General features: G+C 40.8%; 1 protein-coding gene across 3 annotated transcripts in view; it reads right to left on the bottom strand.

Annotated features, from left to right (window-relative positions):
* Positions 1-2,095: 2,095 nt before the first annotated feature.
* The window catches only part of USP25 (ubiquitin specific peptidase 25), a 165,141-nt gene continuing 147,139 nt past the window's right edge, over positions 2,096-20,097 (bottom strand). For all 3 annotated transcript variants that reach the window (XM_073617060.1, XM_073617061.1, XM_073617062.1), the window contains 6 exons: positions 15,155-15,333; positions 11,853-11,931; positions 9,330-9,409; positions 6,756-6,879; positions 5,101-5,296; positions 2,096-2,752 (listed from right to left, as the gene is read on the bottom strand). In XM_073617060.1, the coding sequence (XP_073473161.1) occupies positions 2,580-2,752; positions 5,101-5,296; positions 6,756-6,879; positions 9,330-9,409; positions 11,853-11,931; positions 15,155-15,333 (831 nt within the window). In that variant the 3' untranslated portion in view covers positions 2,096-2,579. The remainder of the gene's footprint in view (positions 2,753-5,100; positions 5,297-6,755; positions 6,880-9,329; positions 9,410-11,852; positions 11,932-15,154; positions 15,334-20,097) is intronic.

Below are 20,097 nucleotides of genomic sequence, written 5' to 3'. Positions count from 1 at the left end.
AAAACAGACATGGGGATAGAGAATGATAATCTTACAGAAACCAATAAGAGGAGGGCCAGTACAGCAAGAACTTGACTCCAGGAAACTTGGTCCCCATGTAGCGCAAGAAACTTGAGGATGCGCCCAAAAAAATTAGGGGGGGGGGCAGGGTAGAAGTGAAGTTGGCAGGGAAATAGAGAAAAAAGCCTTTGTGCTTACAGAGGACCTTTTAGGGAATAAACCACGTGAACACAAAAGGAGGGCTCTGCATGGGCAAGAGAATCTGGGGAAAGCCCAAGAGGGACATAGAAGGTGGCAGCAGTTAACAAAGACCAACTTCTTCCAAAAAAAGTGCACAGGGAGTGCAAGAGCCAAGGTGTTAGGAAAAGGATATTCAAGGCTGAACCAAGACCAGGGTAACAAGTGTAGGTTATTGGCAATCTCAAACAGAAAAGTTGAGCACTGGCAACTTCTGAAGCAGCCAGAATTATTCAGCTGCTGTTCTCTTGCATTGGACAGCGAGTGAGAATTTCTCTGTATGCCAGAAGTCACAAGGTGCAACTGCAGCTGGGGTAGCTCTGATTGACTGGGCACTTGTCATTGATAAGCGAATTACCATCTGTTTTTTCCCCCTCGCTAAGGGTAGAGAGCAATTTACTGGCCGGGCAGCAAAAAATGCATTTGAAGAAGAAGGCGAAGTCCCTGGAAACGCATCATGCACACTCCCTCTCCCGACACCTGCCAGGCATTTTGACAGCTGTCATCCTCGTGTGCAGCTGAGAACACCGCTGCTTATATCCATACCTTGAGCTGGCTGGTGCCCTGTCATCTTTGGTTTCTGTTTGCTCAGTGATGCCTACAGCCTCACACAGACCACAGCTGCTTGGTCTCAGGTGTTCCCTATCCATGCTGTTTCATGCCAATTCCAATGTAAGTGTGCTGCTTATTTTAATAAAGTGTTTTTTTTTTTTTATATACTGACCTCAGCACCCTGCTGTTCGATTTCATTTGCCTTTGACACCACCCTGCTGCGTCTGACTTCTCTCATCAGAGAGCATGAACTTTGCTGATTGCAGAACTTTAGGTCTGACCCTGTATTGGGCATGTCAGACCTCTGAAGAGGTAGGTTTGGCTCCCTCTGTTGGGCTTATATTGCAATTACAGGTCTCCGTTCAAGAGATTTGTCCTCACTTTCCCTCCAGGTGACAATGGTTTCAATAGACAGAAGTGAGGATGATCTCCAACAGCAAGATAAAAATAATGCATTTTTTGTCTAGTAGAAGGGGGGGGGGGGGGGGCTAGAAATTGTCAGCTTTTTATTGCTCTAAAATGTGTGGGTAGAAGGGACTAGATCAAGAGTGTTTTTCTTAGCGTTGGGATAAGTCCATGTTACATAGTCCAAGGCGGCGCTCTGACATGAAAAGGACCTCAAGGGTGAATACAGGAAGGTATCTTTTATTAGCCTTTTGGTGTGGCATTCTTGTGTTCACTTTACAGCTTTTTTTTTACTGCTGTGTCCCCATGTCAGAGTGAGGGAAAATCACTCAAACGAAACCCTAGATAGCAGTTACAACCTGACAGGTTCTAATCTTACCCACGCTATTCATGGACAAATTAACCTCTGCTAGTTGTACTAGGTCACCCTTATGGCATCACCCCCCTTGACTGCTTTTAACCCTTCACCTAGCACGGTGCAGATTGGTACTTTAAACTTATAGGCCCCAAGATCTAGCGATCTTTGCCAAGTCCTTCAATGAACAATTGAGAAAAAATGTTTTTTTCGCAGGACAAACCTTTAATAACACCGGACAGTCATAATATAAAAGCTACTGTGCATTGGCAACAGCACTAACATTGAGTTTAGTCCTGAAACCTTTTTTTTTTGTAAAAAGAGCAAAATTTATTTGAGAAATAATGTAGTTATTTCTAAAGTAAAAAAAAAAAGAAAATAATAATAATACATGTTAACTGCTTTGGAATCCATACAATACTCCTGCTTAATTTGCATTAAGAAGTTAAACCCTACAAACCTGTCCTTTTAATTACTGTTCGTGTCATCAAAAATATTCATCTATTCATACATACACAAATATACATTTTTTTTGCAAACAGGAAGTAGCCATAAATAAAACTTTATTCTTCAATTTCATTTACAAGCTACCAGGAGCCACGTTGTCGAACATGGCACCAGATAATTAAAATGGCTGCTGTCACAAAAAAATAAACTCATACTCTTAAAAGAAAAAGGGGAGAAAAAAAAAGCTGTTAATAAAATGAGGTTTTTGTAGGTAAAAGCTATGTAATACTGTCACAGAAAAGTGGCAAAGCAGTCTCACCATTGATATTTTGGTTGCATTGTTTCTGTTTAAAATGGAAGCCGAGGGCCATGCGTTTCTCAGCAGGGGTTTGCAGTCTGGCTAAAAGTCTGTACAGTCATTTTGTCTTTAGCAGTTTGTAACATAAAAAAGTTAAAAACTATAGCAGCAACAAAGCAAACCTTGTCACAGGAAGGCATGAGTTAAAAAAAAAAAAAAAAAAACAACTAAAAAAAACTAAAAGAAAAAAAAAGTCTATACAATGTGCGTGAGAAGGTGCATAATTTATCTCCCATCAGCTGGAGTTCGGCTAAGTGACAACATAATTCGGGAAAATCGTTCACACAGCTCGTGCGTGGAAAAGTTGGGTAGCTTTGGCGGTTCGTTGAAGCCTTTAATTTCCGTTGAACAATCCAGCAGTTTTGGCAGGAAGTCTGTAAGCTTTTCTTGCAAAGAAGCTGGAAATAGATGAAAATATGTTGTCAGTTTAGATTTAGAGACCATTCTAGGAAAAATGAACAGTACGGATTTGATTTATTTATTTTTTTATTTCAGGTACTTATATAGCACCGTTATTTTACCACTTGCCTACTGAGCACTTTTAACCCCTTCCTGCCCAGGCCAATTTTCAGCTTTCAGCGCTGTCACACTTTGAATGACAATTGTGCGGTCATACAACACCGTACTCAAACTAACTTTTTATCATTTTTTTCGCACAAATAGCGCTTTCTTTTGGTGGTATTTAATCACCGCTGGTTTTTTAACGTTTTTTGCTAAACAAAAAAAGACCGTAAATTTAGAAAGAAAGTTTGAAAAAATTTTTACAAACAGGTAATTTTTCTCCTTCATTCATGTGTGCTGATAAAGCGGCACTGATAGGTGACACATATGAGGCACTGATTAGCAGCACTGGTGGGCACTGTTGGGATTGATGTCCCTTTAACATGAGCCGATTATTATCTTGCTTCTTCTCTCTTCATGCCGTCAGCATGAGGAAAGAAAAACCGATAACCGACTTGTGTTTACATCCTGTGATCAGCTGTCATTGGCTGACAGCTGATCACCTGGTAAAGGGCCATTGTGATTGGCCCTTACCCGGATCTGTGATCAGCCGAGTCAGAGGGCTTGGCTATCACAGAGTGCATTGCCCGCGCACCACAGGGGGTGTGCAGGCAGCGCGGTCACGGGAAGACATCCATGTACTCCCTCCTGGCAAAGTAAGCCCGTGCTGTAGCTGTCTTTTGGCTATGGGAAGGGGTTAAAGTGCAATATCATACACGGAGCAATGGGGTTGATGACCTGTAGCACTGACCTGCTTTTCTCAATTCTAACATGGCACAGGGACAGAACTAGCCAAGTGTAGAGGGAATGTGCAGTCTTTCTAATTTTTTTTTTTTTTTTTACATGCAGATGTTTGATAAAAACATACCGGATATAAACAATCTTATCAATGACTATTAGGCTCCTTTTACATTCGCATGTCTCCAAACTCACACAACTTCCAGTCCGAATTCTGAAGCGCGACGTTGATCTGACTTTGCATTCTCTGGAACAAAGTCACATTAAAAGTCGGACCAAAGTAGTGCAGGAACCTTTTCTGAAGTTGCAGTGACTTTTGTAGTATCATCAGTAGGAACCGCTCTTATAGAAATACATTGAATTTCACATGTCCTGCAATCCCAAGTTGCGCAAGTGTGAAAGGAGCCTAAACATTTTAGAATTCTTACTTTTGTATATAGTTATTATTTAGAAACCCCAAGAACAAAAATAAATTATATTAAAGTTTACCAATCTTCAGAAAGATGGGTCTATTCTAGGGGTGCACCGAATGGGTTTTTTGGTGCCAAAACTGATACCGAAAATAAAAAATACACTAGGCCCAAAACCAAAAATGACCGATACCGAAACTTATTTTTTTAAAAATATTTTTATACAGGAGATGGTCAGAGACTGGGGACATGGTACAGGAGATGGTCAGAGACTGGGGACATGGTACAGGAGATGGTCAGAGACTGGGGACATGGTACAGGAGATGGTCAGAGACTGCGGACATGATGCAAGAGATCAATGCAGCCTCACCAGTGCCCGTCAGATGCAGCCAGCCTGTGTCTCCAGTGCAGCCAGTTTGCCAGCCTGTGTCCCCAGTGCAGCCAGTTAGCCAGCCTGTGTCCCCAGTGCAGCCAGTTAGCCAGCCTGTGTCCCCAGTGCAGCCAGTTAGCCAGCCTGTGTCCGCAGTGCAGCCAGTTAGCCAGCCTGTGTCCCCAGTGCAGCCAGTTAGCCAGCCTGTGTCCCCAGTGCAGCCAGTTAGCCAGCCTGTGTCCCCAGTGCAGCCAGTTAGCCAGCCTGTGTCCCCAGTGCAGCCAGTTAGCCAGCCTGTGTCCCCAGTGCGGCCAGTTAGCCAGCCTGTGTCCCCAGTGCAGCCAGTTAGCCAGCCTGTGTCCCCAGTGCAGCTAGCCTGTTCAGGGGAAGAGAGCCGCCGCCTGGTTGATTAGAGCGCCGGGAACATAACAGCTTTCATTTCAATAGCTGTGTGTTCCCCGCCGCGCGCCGTCACATACAGCCCCTCCTCTTTGTCCGGGCACTTTGATAGACAGATCACCCGTCCAATCCTGGATGAGAGGGCCTGAGGTTTGAGGTGGTTAAAGAAAATCAACTGCAAGACACTGCATGCCATTTTGTTATGAACCTGGAATGTGTTTAGCCAATTGAAATCGATAGTTAAATTGTGCTTTAAGGTATCATTTGGAAGGCAGGATACACCAGTAACTCTGTTTATATCACAAACTATTTAGTTTTGGGTACTTACGCTCCATTTCTTGTCCCAAGTATGAACACCAGCGATTCCTCATGTCTTCTACAGCAATTATGTCCTTTTCCTCCATTTCATCAATCAGCAGCATGGGCAAGCACGGTACTAGAAGTTCATTCATCAAAGTCAGGCCATTACACACTTCCTCTACTTCTCCAGACTCAAACATGACTGCCGCTTTCTCATTTAGTTTCTTCAAGATAAAAACGAGAGATGAAATGAAGGGCCCCATTTATAATGGAACTTTCAATAGTATAGATAGCTTTCATCAAACCATTATCATCAATATTTGTATAGCCACCTTTAAGTTTTATAAAAGCTGAACTCCAAAACAAAAAAAAAATGTATTTTAAGAGTTAGATTGAGCCAGCATGGTTACCTCTAATGATTGTTATGCAACATCCAGAGTCGCTGGGGATGATCAAATTGTCAGTTGTATTCGGTTCCCTGAGCTGTGATCATCTGGCCACAATGCCTTCCTGTCTTTTACAATGACTATAGCAGGTCGCTCGCTCCATGCCTCCTCCATTCAACAAAAAGTTATATACTTTTCAATAAATAGAACACATTCTGTGAATGGACAAGGTGTAGAGAAAGGGAGGACAAATGTCATGATCTACCCCTTATTCAATCACAAAACATCTTATGCTCATTGTAGCTATACAAGCCATTTTTTAAATGAAGGAGGTACTGAATGAGCATCTAGCGATGCAATACTTTAAGAGGTGGTCAGGCACTGCAGCTCTGCCCAGAAGATCACAGCCCAGAGTGTATTTGGGAACCAATGAAATTTGAGCATCCCCAACAACCCCCCAGATATTACATAGCAATCATTAGGGGTAACCATGCACGCCCAATATTTACGTTTATATTCAACTCCTATTGGAGTTCAGCTTTAAGTCTTCATCCACATAACTGGAGATTCCACTGCTTGCTGTTTCCAAGCAGAGGCCAGGATCTGTGTGAGGCTCAGCCAACAACTGCTTCTGTCTACCTACAATTACTACTCAGATCCAGAAGCAGTTATCTGCTAAAAATCAGAAAAAGGTGAAAGTATTTTCTTTGCAGACCAGAGGTCTTTACGGCCAATATAGGTTAGGGCATAGTGGAAGGAGAATGGCTGGCTGGCCATGTACCTTACAATCTAATGGCTGGCTGGCCATGCACCTTACAATCTTATTACATAAACTTTCTATAGCTCAGGCTCTTGTATGACATAATTATCAGTATATCTCAGAGACACTGAACAGTTCTGGGTATTGTTAGCTTTACACGAGGACTTGGCTGTTTTGACAGAACACCAAGTAAGGAAGAAAAAAAAAAAAAAGAAAAAAAAAGAAAAGTTGTCCGCGTCTTGAAGACAGCCATGTTGTTGGTTATAATCGGGCAGACTAACAATGTTCTTTCATTGGATCATCTACTGTACTGTATATGCTGCCGGTGTTCTGTCAACACAGCCAAGTTGTCAAAATCTGCAATTAGTGCTGCTAGAAAGTCAGCGGAAGTGACGTAATTGGCGATTTTGACGAGTTGGCTGTTTTTCCAGCTAGCCTTTGTGGAAACTTTTATCCAGGTCCCAATCCTCTGTGCAGTCCATCTGGTGCTACATTCACAGAACAGGAAACAAAGCTCAAACATGTGTCCTGACTTACCAGCAAGCACTCTCTGCGATAATGTGATATGAGTTCCTCATCATGTCCTCTATACAGGCCTCTGGACAGCAGCTCCTTGTTAAACTGGTAGCCAAAGATGAGGTAGAGCAATGCTTCAACATAGCTGAAACCAAAAAGACAGACCATTCTAAAATGACTTGCTGATTGGCAATCAACAAAGCAAACGCAAGACGAGGTCATGTGTTTCATATTATATGAAATATGTAGATTAAACAGGTAAGAACAGAGAAAAGGATGCAGGTTTGAGAAAGACTCGCAAAGAATGAATCAGGCAACTATCCAGAGCAAATTTGACTTATTCTTTAAGGGATTTGTTGCGTTATTCTCAGATTTAGAAAACCTCTGCCTGTAAAACACACATGCCACATTCTGTATAGTCTTCCAATACATTTACCATCAATGCACTTGAGACTTTTGTCACTGCACATCATTTATCACAGCAGGACTTCGGAGAACACAGATGCTGCGTAGGAGGAAATAAGGAGTCTAAGAACCATTGTTCTTCCAATTGTCATAGTTGGTGAATGTAGTATGCAAGTTTGATAGAAAACAAAAAACAGAATGTCAAAGTACATGCACATGACCACAACAGGGCCATACAGCATGCAACTGTATTCATTTGTGTAGTAGTGGGTAGTCACTTGTGCATAATTCTCTGCCAGGTAGTCAAAAGGTGCAGCAAGCAACCAACTGCCAGAAGCCTGTAAAAATCTTTGACAGGCTAAAATACACAGCAGCAGTATGCCGATATATGCACATCCAAGTGGTACATGGACACATGTACTGCCCCAAACGCAGACTGGATGTGCACATACACCACCATACAGCTGCTGCATATTTCAGCCTGTCATTGATTTTTGACAGGCTGCTGCACCTGAAACACCTGGGTGGAGAATAACACCTACACAGACTCACAAACTTAGGGTGCTCAATATTCAAACTGCAGGGTCCCTCCAACCATGCATCACTAAGGCTAGGTACAAGTTTTGTTTTTTTGTTTTTTTTTTCCAACCCAGTGGGCTGAACAAAATTAAAAAAAAAAAAAACACAACAGGGATATCGCTGTACTAACTCAGGGATGTTTGTGCGGCAAACTCCCCCACAGTGCCCTTGTGTTCCGACAGGGGGATGCCCCCCTGCCAGTACACACTAATCGGATGCTGGTTTTCTAGCATGCCCCTTCAACAAGCGCCGGTCATTACGCCGGCTTCTGTCAGATTGACAGCTGTACACAGTGACCAAACGTCGTCCAGTTCCTGTTGAACTGGTGGATACTGACCATATTCGGCTTATGTGTACTTCGCTTAACTGCACTACAAACACTTTCCTGAGACATGCAGATAGCATGCCAGAGCATAGAATTGAATGCAAAGCACAACTTTGCATATTAAACACCCGGGGTTCAAGAATTTGCAGCTATTATGACAGGCCAACTTCAAAAGGTGACGTGGAGGCGGCCATTTAATTTTAATTCTGCAAATAGCTTTTACTGTACATAGAACATTGTAAAACTTAAAAATATTTGTTCCTAAAAACCATAGAGAATTAAAGTCATTGTAAAGGCAGAAGGTTTGTTAGCTTAACGCATTCTATGCATTAAGATAAAAACCCTTCTATGTGCAGCAGCCCTCCTCACACCTACCTGAGGTCCCTCTCTGTCCACGAGTGTCAAAGCTGTCCGATATTCTCCCTCCTGATTGGCTGAGACACAGAAGTGGCGCCATTGGCTGCTGCTGTTGTCAAAGTCAGCTAGCCAATCAGGGAAGAGAGGAGGCAGGGTGGGGTCAGGGCCCCGTGTCTGAATGGACACAGGAAGCTGTGACTTGGCTCGGGTGCCCGCATAGCAAGCCGCTTGCTGTGGGGGCACTTAACAGGAGGGAGGGGCCAGGATCACAGAACAGGAGGATCTGGGCTGCTCTGTGCAAATCCACTGCAACAAAGCAGGCAAGTAAAACAAGACTTTACAATCACTTTAGAGTGTTACTAAACCCAGGAGTTTTCATTCTTCCCTGATTGTCCTGTAAGGCTGCAGGACCCTGACCCTCTGTCTGGACAGTGCTGATTGGCCCTGTGCTGATCACATACACTCTCAAAAAGAAAACAAAAAAAAAAAAAAAAGAAACTCTCTAGCAATACACACCAAACTGAGCATGTGCAGCTTGTCCCCAAGCTCTGTAGTGTCAGGAAATTAGGGGATGATGTAGGAAGGGGAGGATCAGAGAAGGCAGGATCCAACAGCCTGTTTACACGATGCAGAGGATTAACCCCTTAGGTTCCACAGTGAGTATAACAAGCATGCTTTACTGCATATACAGACTAATTTTACTGTTATGGGTTTAGTAACACTTTAATAATATAGTGTTTAGATTAAATTAGATACTAATTTAGAACAACTAACATCTGCAACATCCCTGTAAATATATTTTAATCGTTGCACTTTTAATCTGTAACACTGGTGCATTAATGGATTTGAAAACCTGGAAAACAATCAGCCTCATTATGTACATGGGCTCCCTATTGTAAATGTATACAGAAGCAATAAGCCCCACCCACCTTTTGTTCTGAAACAGCTCCAAACCAATCAAGATGTACATTGTTGTGTCCCGGAAACTCTTGTACTCCTTGTGCCAGCGCTACAAACAAATGACAGACACTGTTGGGATGTGCTGCTATGACATTAAGGGAATATACACACGGTACTAATATATGAACATTAGATATTCCTCGCAGAAAAAAATACAAGGATGGGCTGTATAGTATATACATGTATTTGCTCGTACACATGCGTAAAATTGCTTCTAGCGGTTTTAATTCAAGGGAGTGTGATGTACACACGTAAAAATACTGACCAGCAATGCAGAATTTTTTTGTATTTTTTAACTGAATTATACGCAGCACAAGTTTATGCACATGTGTGTACAGGCCCATGCATTAAGATCAGTGTAAAGAAAGAACGCAAAAAAAAACCCTGCATACCTTAAAAAATGCAGCATTTAGGCTTCCATGTGTAAAAGGTTTAAAGCACCCAATTGTAGGAAGACCTTTACAATAAATATATTGCAGAACAGACAGATATCACATAGACAGGAAGTGAGGGAAATCATTCCAACAAGGACACAGGCATGTTAAAGTTCAATCAAAGTCTCACACTACTTTTACATTCTCCTTCATACTACTGGATGTTATGATTCCTAACTTATTCTAACTGACTCTTAACTGGTACCTTAAAGTGGAACAGACAAAAAAAAAAAAACTTGCCGAGCAGGTGGGCAATTTATTGCAATGCCTTTTTTGCAATAAAACTCACCAGTTTGAGCATGTACACTAATCTGCGCATGATCATCTCAGTGTACATTCTCAGCACACCTCAGTGCTGGAATGAACTCCCATGCGCATGAACAGGAGTTCCTTTATTCCGTCCTGGCCAATCAGGATTACCGAAGAACCTAGATCCGGAATAAGACTAGGTCAGTGTCGGAGAAGGACTGAGGGGAGGTTAATTCAATTTCAAAGAACCCTTTTTGTTTTCTGAAAATTCTCCTTTTGCAGTCCCTCTCTAGTGCTTTACCCTGGCATAGATGAGTAATAGCCATTCCTCTTTTCACCTTTGTCTTCACACAGACTACAGAGAAAGAGAGGGGGCATGTCTGACCAGGCCTGTCAAATTATAGAGTGTGCTGGGAAGGGTGGTCAAACACTGGTGCCTATTGGACTGCAAAATCATATTTAGATACATTACACATCTATTATAACAGGAAAGTGGAGGAAAGATCATGAGAATGAAGTCTGCTAGCTGTCTGGGTTACTAAACATTTCTGTGGCTTTAATTAGGTTAAAAAAAAATCTGAGAAGATCCTACTTTTCTTTATTAGAAAGATCAACCACTCGTGAATCATATCACATCCAAATCAGGTGGGCGACAACAGGTGGGTTACTGCAGCAAAAACCTGCTGGACTATACACATTGCTCCCATGGCAATCTCCTTCCTGTGCTCTACTCATACTGAGAGCCTGCTTAAACATTTCCCATTGGCTAAAATAGGTTAGATAAATGGTATGGTACTATAGGTGCACCAGAACATGCACAACGTGCAAAAACCCTTGTCATTCTTGGACTGATTTCTAATGCACGTGGGGTTATTTGAGGTTAAAATAAACACAGAATAAGGATAGGTAAGTTAGCATTATTTAAAAATATATTTTTATGATTCTGTAACTAAAGGAGTTTTAAAGGCAGAAGGTTTTTTTATCTTAATGCATTATATGCATTAAGATATAAAAAAAACCCTGTGTGTAGCAGCCACCCCAGCACCCCCCTAATTACTTACCTGAGCTCCTTCTCACTCCAGCGATGTCCACGATCCCGTCAGCCATCCAGTACACTCCTCCTGATTGGCCGAGACAGAGCAGTGGCGCTATTGGCTCAAGCGGCTGTCATTCAAAGTCAGTCAACCAATCAGGGGAGAGAGAAAGTGAGGCCAGGTGGGGGCTCCATGTCTGAATGCATACACAGAGCTCTGACTCAGCTTGGGTGACCCCTGTAGCTAAGGGGCACTCAAAGGAGGGAGGGGCTAGGATCGAAGAGGGACCCGAGAAGGGGAGGATCTAGGCTGCCCTGTACAAAACCAACTGCACAGAGGTAAGTGTAACATATTTTTTTTTAATAACAAACAAGCCCTTACAATCACTTTAAAATGTTATAGGGATTTTTATATAGTTTTCTGTAGTTGCTCTTCAAGTGTGAAAATGGTCTTCTGATGCTATGGTCCCTTTACTATGGACTGATGAATACTTCCAAAATATGCCTTCCACAGCTGTAGCTATGGGTACATTTTCACGTAGTGTAATGGTCTATTGACTTATCCATAAGTCTCTCCTAACCCTCACTCCTCTTGAAATGACAAGAATTACATACAGCTATAATGGCAGACGATGTTGTGAAGATTATTTCTATTTGGCAGTATGTTATAAGGACATATGAAAACAAGGGATATGATAGGCATTTTAAATTAAGTGTGATAATCTAAATGAAGCAGTGATGCCCCCACAATGTACAAAGCAAACAAAACCACCTACCATGTATTCTTCCATATTAACCTCATCAGGTTTTATCATTTCAAGCTTCGCCTGAGCCACTTTCATGATGTTGCGGCAACTGGAAAAAAAGAAAATCATTTTTTTTCATGATTAATACGGTGTATTCCTGTTATATTGTTATTACCTTTCCAAAAAGTATAGTGCGCTGTCCCTTTAAATCCTATGGCGATTAATCAGCTCAATCCTTAACTAAGTTAATCTGTGAAACTCACAGTGCAAAGAATATGCAAAAAAAATATGTGCAAATAAACACTATATAAAAACACAAAACATTGTGAAACATAGCAATGGTGCAAATCAAGCAATCAAATAAAAATGTGCAAATAAATTCAATTGATATCAATAAAAAAAAAAAAAAAAAAAAGAATGAGAGTCTCTTAATTCAAACAAATCCTTGTATAAATACTGGTGATATAGGTGCTCAGTGCTGAAAAGAAGTCTTTAAAAGTGCTTAAGTGCTCCTTCAGGAAAAGATGGCCGCTTACCAAACAGAATTGATCCCAAATTACAGGGATCAAAAGCGCATGAAATCCATCTATAGATGAGAAGCTCCTATACAAAGCCATATCATGGCAACATGCTTCTTCAGTAGAGTGCAATGGGTTATCGGAGGATGACCGGCAGTTATATCATCATAAAATCGCTGAGTCTCTTCACAGTAAAGCTAACGTGTGCTGGGTATGGAATGACTTACAAGGAATCAAATATTCTTGATCTGAGTCATCACATCAAGGGTACCGAGCCGCATGCAGCACAATCCCGGAGCAAATTTTTTTGATTATTGATATCAACTTAATTTATTTGCACATTTTTATTAACTGCTTGATTTGCACCATTGCTATGTTGCACAATGTTTTGTGTTTTTTTTTTTTTATATAGGGTTTACTTTTTTTTTTGCATATTCTTTGCACTGAGTTTCACAGATTAATTTAGTTCTGGATTGATCCAATTAATCACCATAGTATTTACTGCCTTTACAATCTGCATGTAGATGCCAATGTATTGCGATCCACCCCCTCTGTCAGGTCTGAGATCGACTTCCCTGCAATTAAAGTGCACTTGTAATGACAGCGATATAGAAGCTTCTACCACTGACTCGTTGTGAAGATGCATGTTCCAGGGCTATCATCTTTATATTTGCTTTACTACTTAGTGGGTCACTTGATTGATATGTCTGATATGTACGTCCTTGTTTCAGATCAGTGACATCAGAAATTTCAGGCTGCAAGCCCCACAGGGAGGATTGTTCAATGTTAATAGATAGTATTATCTTTTAGTAGTTTAGAAACAATACTTGTTTTCATTACTGAGACAACATAGAGCTGCCACTTCTCAACTGAGAAGCGGCATCTTTGCCAAATTATATATTCTGCAGATTGTATAATTCTTAAAACAGAACTCCAGTCAAACTTAAAAATAATGAACTTTATTAGCTCATTGAAAGATTCAATAAAAAGCAGCTTTTTTCGCAAGATTTACTCTCAATCCAGGACTCTTGCCAGCGCAGTACTTTTTTTTTCTGCCACAAGATGTCCTCAACAGCTTCATTCCACCCACTTCCTCTAAGTATAGGTTGTCCTGGACCTGTTACTGGACGGTGAAAGGAGAAGCAGCATAGTGATGAGCTTCCACCCCTGCTTTTTCCTATCTGCATGCTCCATGATAGCACAAACAAATTGGCTCTTTCTGCCTTTTCTGTCACATTTCAACCCTGCTGAACAGGGACCAAAGAGGTGGATACCAGCCTAATTTAGGTACATACACTGCTTGCATTTAAAAAAAACACATTTATGTATTAATGATTACAGAGCTGCATTCATTTAAAGCAGCATTAAACCCAAAAGCAAACATTATATTGCAACTTATCAATTCCTAGATGTGACAGCTTTTCTTTTTTAGGATCTTACCTTTATTTTCACCTGTTTATCTGGCCAGTAAAATGTCTGTTTTTCAAAAGAATATGCTGTCCTGCAGATGTAGCTGTTAAGAGTGTTGAGATAAACCGTTTACCACCGACAGGGGCGCTTACAATGATGAACTTTTATTTACGTAAAACATTTATCCCAAAAGGAACAAAAAACTGTTGCTGTAACTGCTTAGTGTTAGCTGGAGATCAACTTCAATTTGTTAGTGCAGCTCAATCTGCTAGCGCATCCAACAGTCTCCTCTCCCAGATTAACAATGTTGCTGTCCAAAGATGCCCCTTAATCAAAAGTGGAGGCACTCCAACATGGGAGAGGTGTGTTACTTGCCAGATCACCAGGTGAAAATCAGAGGGGCAAAAGCCTTAAAAAGGAAAACTAATGCCAAAAAGTCACCACATCTAAAGATTGGTAAGCTGCAATATATTACACGTTTGGCTCTGGGTTTAATACTGCTTAAAGTATTACATCTGTAAGGAGTTCAAGCATAAGGTGGAACTAAACCTTCCTATTCACGGAGGATGGTGTCAACATACCCCCAATTTAGATCTACAGTTGCCATGGTGCTATACACTTGGGCAGCTAGAACACCAGCCATCTGAAGGATTGAACATTGGTTGAGAGCGAACGTAAGCAAGGTGGCAACTGTGATAATTATCACCAAAATGTATCGCCTTGAGGCCCGGTTCACATATCTCCGGCTGCGGTTCCCAGCATGGTGTCTCCGGTGTGTCCCTGGTTCAGGTGTGATTCAGGTCCAAATTTTTGCCAGCATTCACACCTGAACCGGACTCAAAGACGCACATGACCCTTCTGCCAACCGATTCTCGGCTGCCCCGGACCTGTGTGAACCGGCTCCAGACACGCTCACCTGTCATGCGAATTGGATGCGGAAGAAATTCGCATATATGCAAACCCAGCCTAAATAAGGCAGATACTGCCCATGTACTAGTAGTTAGAGCGTAAAATAACAACACTAGAGAAAACTGGCATCTATGAGTAAAGATTTACTAACATTTATTGAACATTTTTAACTTCAGCTTTCTTTTGGGAAATAGTTAAATTTAAAGTTTATTTTTTGGTTTAGGTAGAGTCCCTCTTTGAAAGCAACCTATCAAGAGACAAATATGGAGGCTGCTACTGCTACTTAACTTTCTGAAAATGCCGGTTTCCAGGCTGTTATACTGATGCTTTGGCTTTACTATTCTGAGTTACTGATTCAGAAAATAAATAGTAAAAATAAACTCATTTGCTGCATGTTTGTTCAGGACTGATCTAAAAAGACCTGAAAGCAGCCACAGCCTTTTTTTGAATGACAGATTTACTGAAAATTGCCAACATACAGGCTCGTCATATTACCGTTCATCAAAACTCAGGTTGCGATCAGCAAACTGCTCAAGCAGGGTCCTCTCAATGATTTTCTTTGGCGCCTGGCTCTGGATGAAGTAAACGACCGCATGCTGTAACCGGTAATCGGTCTCTGGAGGGGGATCTTCTTGTGCTAGTTTCAATAACCGTGCATACTCTGTTTTAATGGCCTAAGAGGAAAAAATGTAAAAGCATTAATCACATTAAAGCTGCAATCCTACAAAGAGAACAGACCAACAACACATTGAATAAATGGAAACAAAAGTAATCTTAAAATTAAAAAAAAAAAAAGTCTTAAAAAAAAAAAAGAGAGTTGTTGCCTATGGTAGGTAACTAGATGTGTAAAATTTCAATGGATTACTGAAAGGCATAAGAAGCCGCTAGTGTATTTAGCCATTCGCTAAAAATGAAAAGCAAAGCAACTTTCAAATGATACATTAACCACTTAAGGACCGAGCCTCTTTTTTACACCTGTTGTTTACAAGTTAAAATAATTTTTTTTTGCTAGAAAATTACTTTGAACCCCCAAACATTATATATATATTTTTCTAACACCCTAGAGAATAAAATGGCAGTCGTTGAATGACTTTCCAGCAGGATGGTCCAAGGCTGCAGAAACGGCAAAGATCACCTGAAGCTCTAGGATGGTAATTTGGAGGCAAAACAACTCCAATGAGCCAGGACCAAACAGTGAGAACAGAGTTCTAGAAAGGGCTTTAAACCACTCATCAGTTGGGTCCTTAAAGACAGTAGCATCTTCTAATGTAATATGAATCACCAGATCTACAGTGGGAATGCAACACTTTTACACAAAATCCATCCGATACTAGTACAAGGCTAATAAGCGGTTGGGGGGGGAAAGAAACCACTTATTAGGGCGTTTTTATCTCTGTATAGAAATATTTGGAAATACTGGCACAAAAGAGACATCTTTGGAGCTTTAGGAGATATACAGGTGCCAAGACTGAAAACCGCTCTGGCAAAAGCAACAGGCTGATCCACTAGTTTTAGAGTGGTGCACACTGCATCATAAGAGCCAAAATGGACTTTGATTAATAGCGATATACTGAAACTCCTCAGAGTCAAGGTCATCAATCAGGGACTGGAATGACTCAGAATTGGACAAAGTCTCTGTAGCTGATGGCACAAAAGGCACAGGTAAATTAGATATAGGAACTGAGGTAGAAGATGCAGAAGTATGCTTGTGGCCTCTGCGGTCAAGGTCTGCCATATCTAGAATTAGACAAAATTAGTCAGGAGGTGACAAAAATCACTGAAGGCAGGCAGCAGCAATAGGCCAAAGTTCCATATGGCTCCTTGCAAGCAGAAACAGCAGTGATGAGATGCTTTCTGAACACTGTATGGTGGGAAAAAGTGTGGGGTGTGTGCACAACATGCCACCCAACCAAATTATGTCAATCCCCTTCCACAGTGGAAACCAGCAGCTTTTGGGAATTTAAAGGTGGCCAGTGACCTATGCAAATGAGGCAGCTTCCGATGCATGGACCACCTGACCTAAAAGAGTTTACCAGAACCAGAGTCTGGAAGGCACCCCATGCAAAATAGTGCCAGAAAACTACTTTGAGGGGTCGAGACATGGCACTCCAAAGACCAGGCTGAGGAAGGCCACATCAGATACCTGGATTCGGAGAGACCAGTTCTAGCATCAATGTAGAGAAGAGTTTAAATTGAAGATAAAAAAACAAAAAAAAACAAAGTGCTTGCAAGCTGACCTTGAGCTGCAGAAAAGATATCCATTCTCCTAGGGCAACAGTAAAAAATGGAGACATGCTGGTAGTAGATGGGAGTTATTCTGAGTTGGCCAACACTTTGTGTTTACCAGTGTCCATTCCTCCTGTAGGCAGTAGTATAACCTGAAGGTTAAAAGACTTCCTGTGTCCTTCGATGGATGAAAAAGAAATTCCGTTTTAGGCATTAAGGCACTTGTAAACACACCATGACACATCACTGTGCACTTGCGTGTGTTACAATGCATGACAACATGCATTTTTGGCCATTTTTTTTTAATTTCCAAATCAATATATAAACATATAGAAAACATTTTATTTTTAGTATCATATAGTTCAAAATGTGTAAAGCTGGGCCACCAACAAAACTCAAAGGGAAGCTCCAGTTTAGTTGAGAATAGAAAAAAATACCCACCCAATTCCATCCACAATGATAAAGGAAAAGAAAGTTTGCAACTATGTTCAAATTAAAAGTTGGTTAAACTATTGATTCAGCCAAACATTCCCTGCCTGGGGACCTCCTACTTTTATTAGGAGGAGGAAGTGGAGATCTCTTGCCTGGATCTGGATTTACACCAGCATTAAATTTTAATGGCGTCACCAGCTATCTTTTTGGGGATTGTTTGGCCGCTTGTGGCATAGGACGAGCTCCTGTCTGATTTCGGACACCCAGCTTTTTGGGCTTGCAAGTGCCGCACACGCCTTTAAATGAATTATATACATGGCAAAGGTTTTAGCAAACTTTAATGTCAATTCTTACTTTCCTTTGTTCTGAAGACATTGATGTAAACCTTTTCAGCAGTTAATCAAATTGACTAAGTTGGAAGGCTAGACTTCATTATAACTAGATCCAATTGGAATGAAGTACACTGATAAGTACATAAAAGTTTATCCATCTGCTGAATGCCATCTTCTATTACGATCTGTTTGGATGGATGGATCATGCATTAAGTGCTGGTATAGAGCAATGTCTTCAGATATAGGTGAGCTGCTTTTCTGTTACTTGATTATCAGCATGAGTTTATATTATTATTCAACAGAGGTACCGTTTTAGTGACACTTGTTTAAAAGGCAGAAAGGGCAAGAAGAATGGATGTATTGCACATTATAAGGTATTTGTATGTAGTTAAACAGGGTCTTGTGTGATTTTAAAACATTTTAATAGGTTTGATGTTTTTACTTAAAGGAAGTTTTTCATATCGTTTCGTGTGGAGCCAGTCAAAATGGCAGTTAAAAGAATTACATTTTAATTCTTTTTTTTTTCTTCAGGTACCTATTTTGGAAGGAAAAGCATTGGCCCATGTGTAATTAGGAAACATTGTATTTCAAATGATGCTACTCCAAGAAGAGTAATGAAGAGTGAGGGTATATGAAAGTTTGTAACTTAGCTGTCCATCCGAGGCAAAATATCCCAGCAGATCTACTATTGCAATCATGTTGGGGGCTCCAAGGGAGTCACATTTAGATATTAATCCTTCCTAGGGGGCATTACAGGGCAGACACTAACATCTTAAAATACCTAGTTCTTTAAAACCTTCTGCTAATTTCACAGATAATCCAATAGTAAGCAACTTTCAGCTAGCATATGAAAAGCGAGACAGTGACGAGGCAAACCAAAATAAGGCAGCTTTCCAAGAAAGTGCAATCGATGGGATAGGAGCCTCAAGGCTCATGGGTGGCTTCTACAGGTAATGGTGTTTCGGTCATTTGAGAATCCTGGCACTCAGATAATATTGAACATCTCCATTCTTTCATTACTGTTTAAGTTGTACCAGGAGTTAAGAATTACTATACAATTCACAACAGTCTATACATACCCCAGTCTACAATTAAAACATTTCATAAAAACAACAAAATTGGTGTAGTTGTAAACAGATTTACAATATTAGATGCATGTGTAAACGATTAACTGGACATCATTACTAATGACTAAGTCATGCATAGGGGGTACAAGGTCCATAATTCTTCTGTGGAAATTTGTGTCCATCTGAGGAGCATTCTCATCATTCCAATTTCTAGGGGGGGTCTGTTAACAGAACAGCAAGCAGAACGTGGGTGTAAAGGAAATGAGGACCAGGTCTGCTTGTGATGCACTAGAGCAGCCACTCTCAAACAAGGTGCCGTGAAATCCTAGGGCTCCTTCAGAGGTTTTTAGGGGTTTCTTGAGCATTGGAAGACTGACATCCAACCTGATAGTTGTGGTGCAGTTTTGGGCAAATGTCGCATGAAAATAATGATATTTTTAGATGTTTCAAAGGATGGTATTTTTCCCCCTGACCATCAATGTAAGGGAAATTCTTCCTAGGATTTCCAGTGAAATAATGCACTCTTTCAAATGAACATCAACTACCATGTAATGGGCATTCTTTCTCTGAACATAGATACAAGGGGGGATCTCTCTCACAGACCATACTGTAAGGTGGACCTCACTCTGATCATTAATGTTAGTTGACAGCTTTCCCATTGACAACCAACGTTAAGGAGAACATTCACTGAACGCCAATGCAAGGGGGTATTTTTCCACTGACCATTTATATAAAAAACGAGTCTGTTGGTTTGTTTTCTAGACTTTTTTTATTTAAATTACTGATAATAATTTTATCATACAGATTCGCCTTTGTGGTCAAGGAATTGCTAGCCTTGTCTAAAAACGTCCTGCACACCTCTGCACTATTCCATGAAAATTAGGCATGCTCCTGACTAGTATGGGAAAGTGTAGTTCTGAGATAGAATACTGCACAATAACGAACTTTTAAAAGACACCAATTATACTCAAACACTCTCAAAGCCCTTTACCTGGCTAAAGAGAATTATGGAAAAAATTATTAAATCCAAAACTAGGGATTAAGCGCCCCCTTGTTTAGCAAAATTAATTAAATCACTGCTGATCTGCAACAGCCATCATGGCATATGGTATTCAGAGCACTGTTTGCAAGAAATCCTTTAAATATTGCCCAGAATTGTCAAAGGCTTCCCAAGAGTGCTACGATTCTATGTGGTCCTAGCACAATCACTACCGTATTCCATTGTGTGACCTTTTTATGCAGTGCCTAGACAATATTTTGGTGAATTTTCAGGTTTAAGCACAGATGCAAGGTAACCTAGACAGCTTTAGCAGTCACTGATTAAACTTGCTATCTAAAGATGCTATTGATTGTGGCAGTGGAGGAACATACAGTAAATAAA

The sequence above is a fragment of the Aquarana catesbeiana genome, linkage group LG02, assembly GCF_042186555.1.
Source record: "Aquarana catesbeiana isolate 2022-GZ linkage group LG02, ASM4218655v1, whole genome shotgun sequence".
Lineage (NCBI taxonomy): Eukaryota > Metazoa > Chordata > Amphibia > Anura > Ranidae > Aquarana > Aquarana catesbeiana.
The sequence above is the reverse complement of the archived record's forward strand: the minus strand, read 5'-3'. Positions and strand labels throughout refer to the sequence as shown.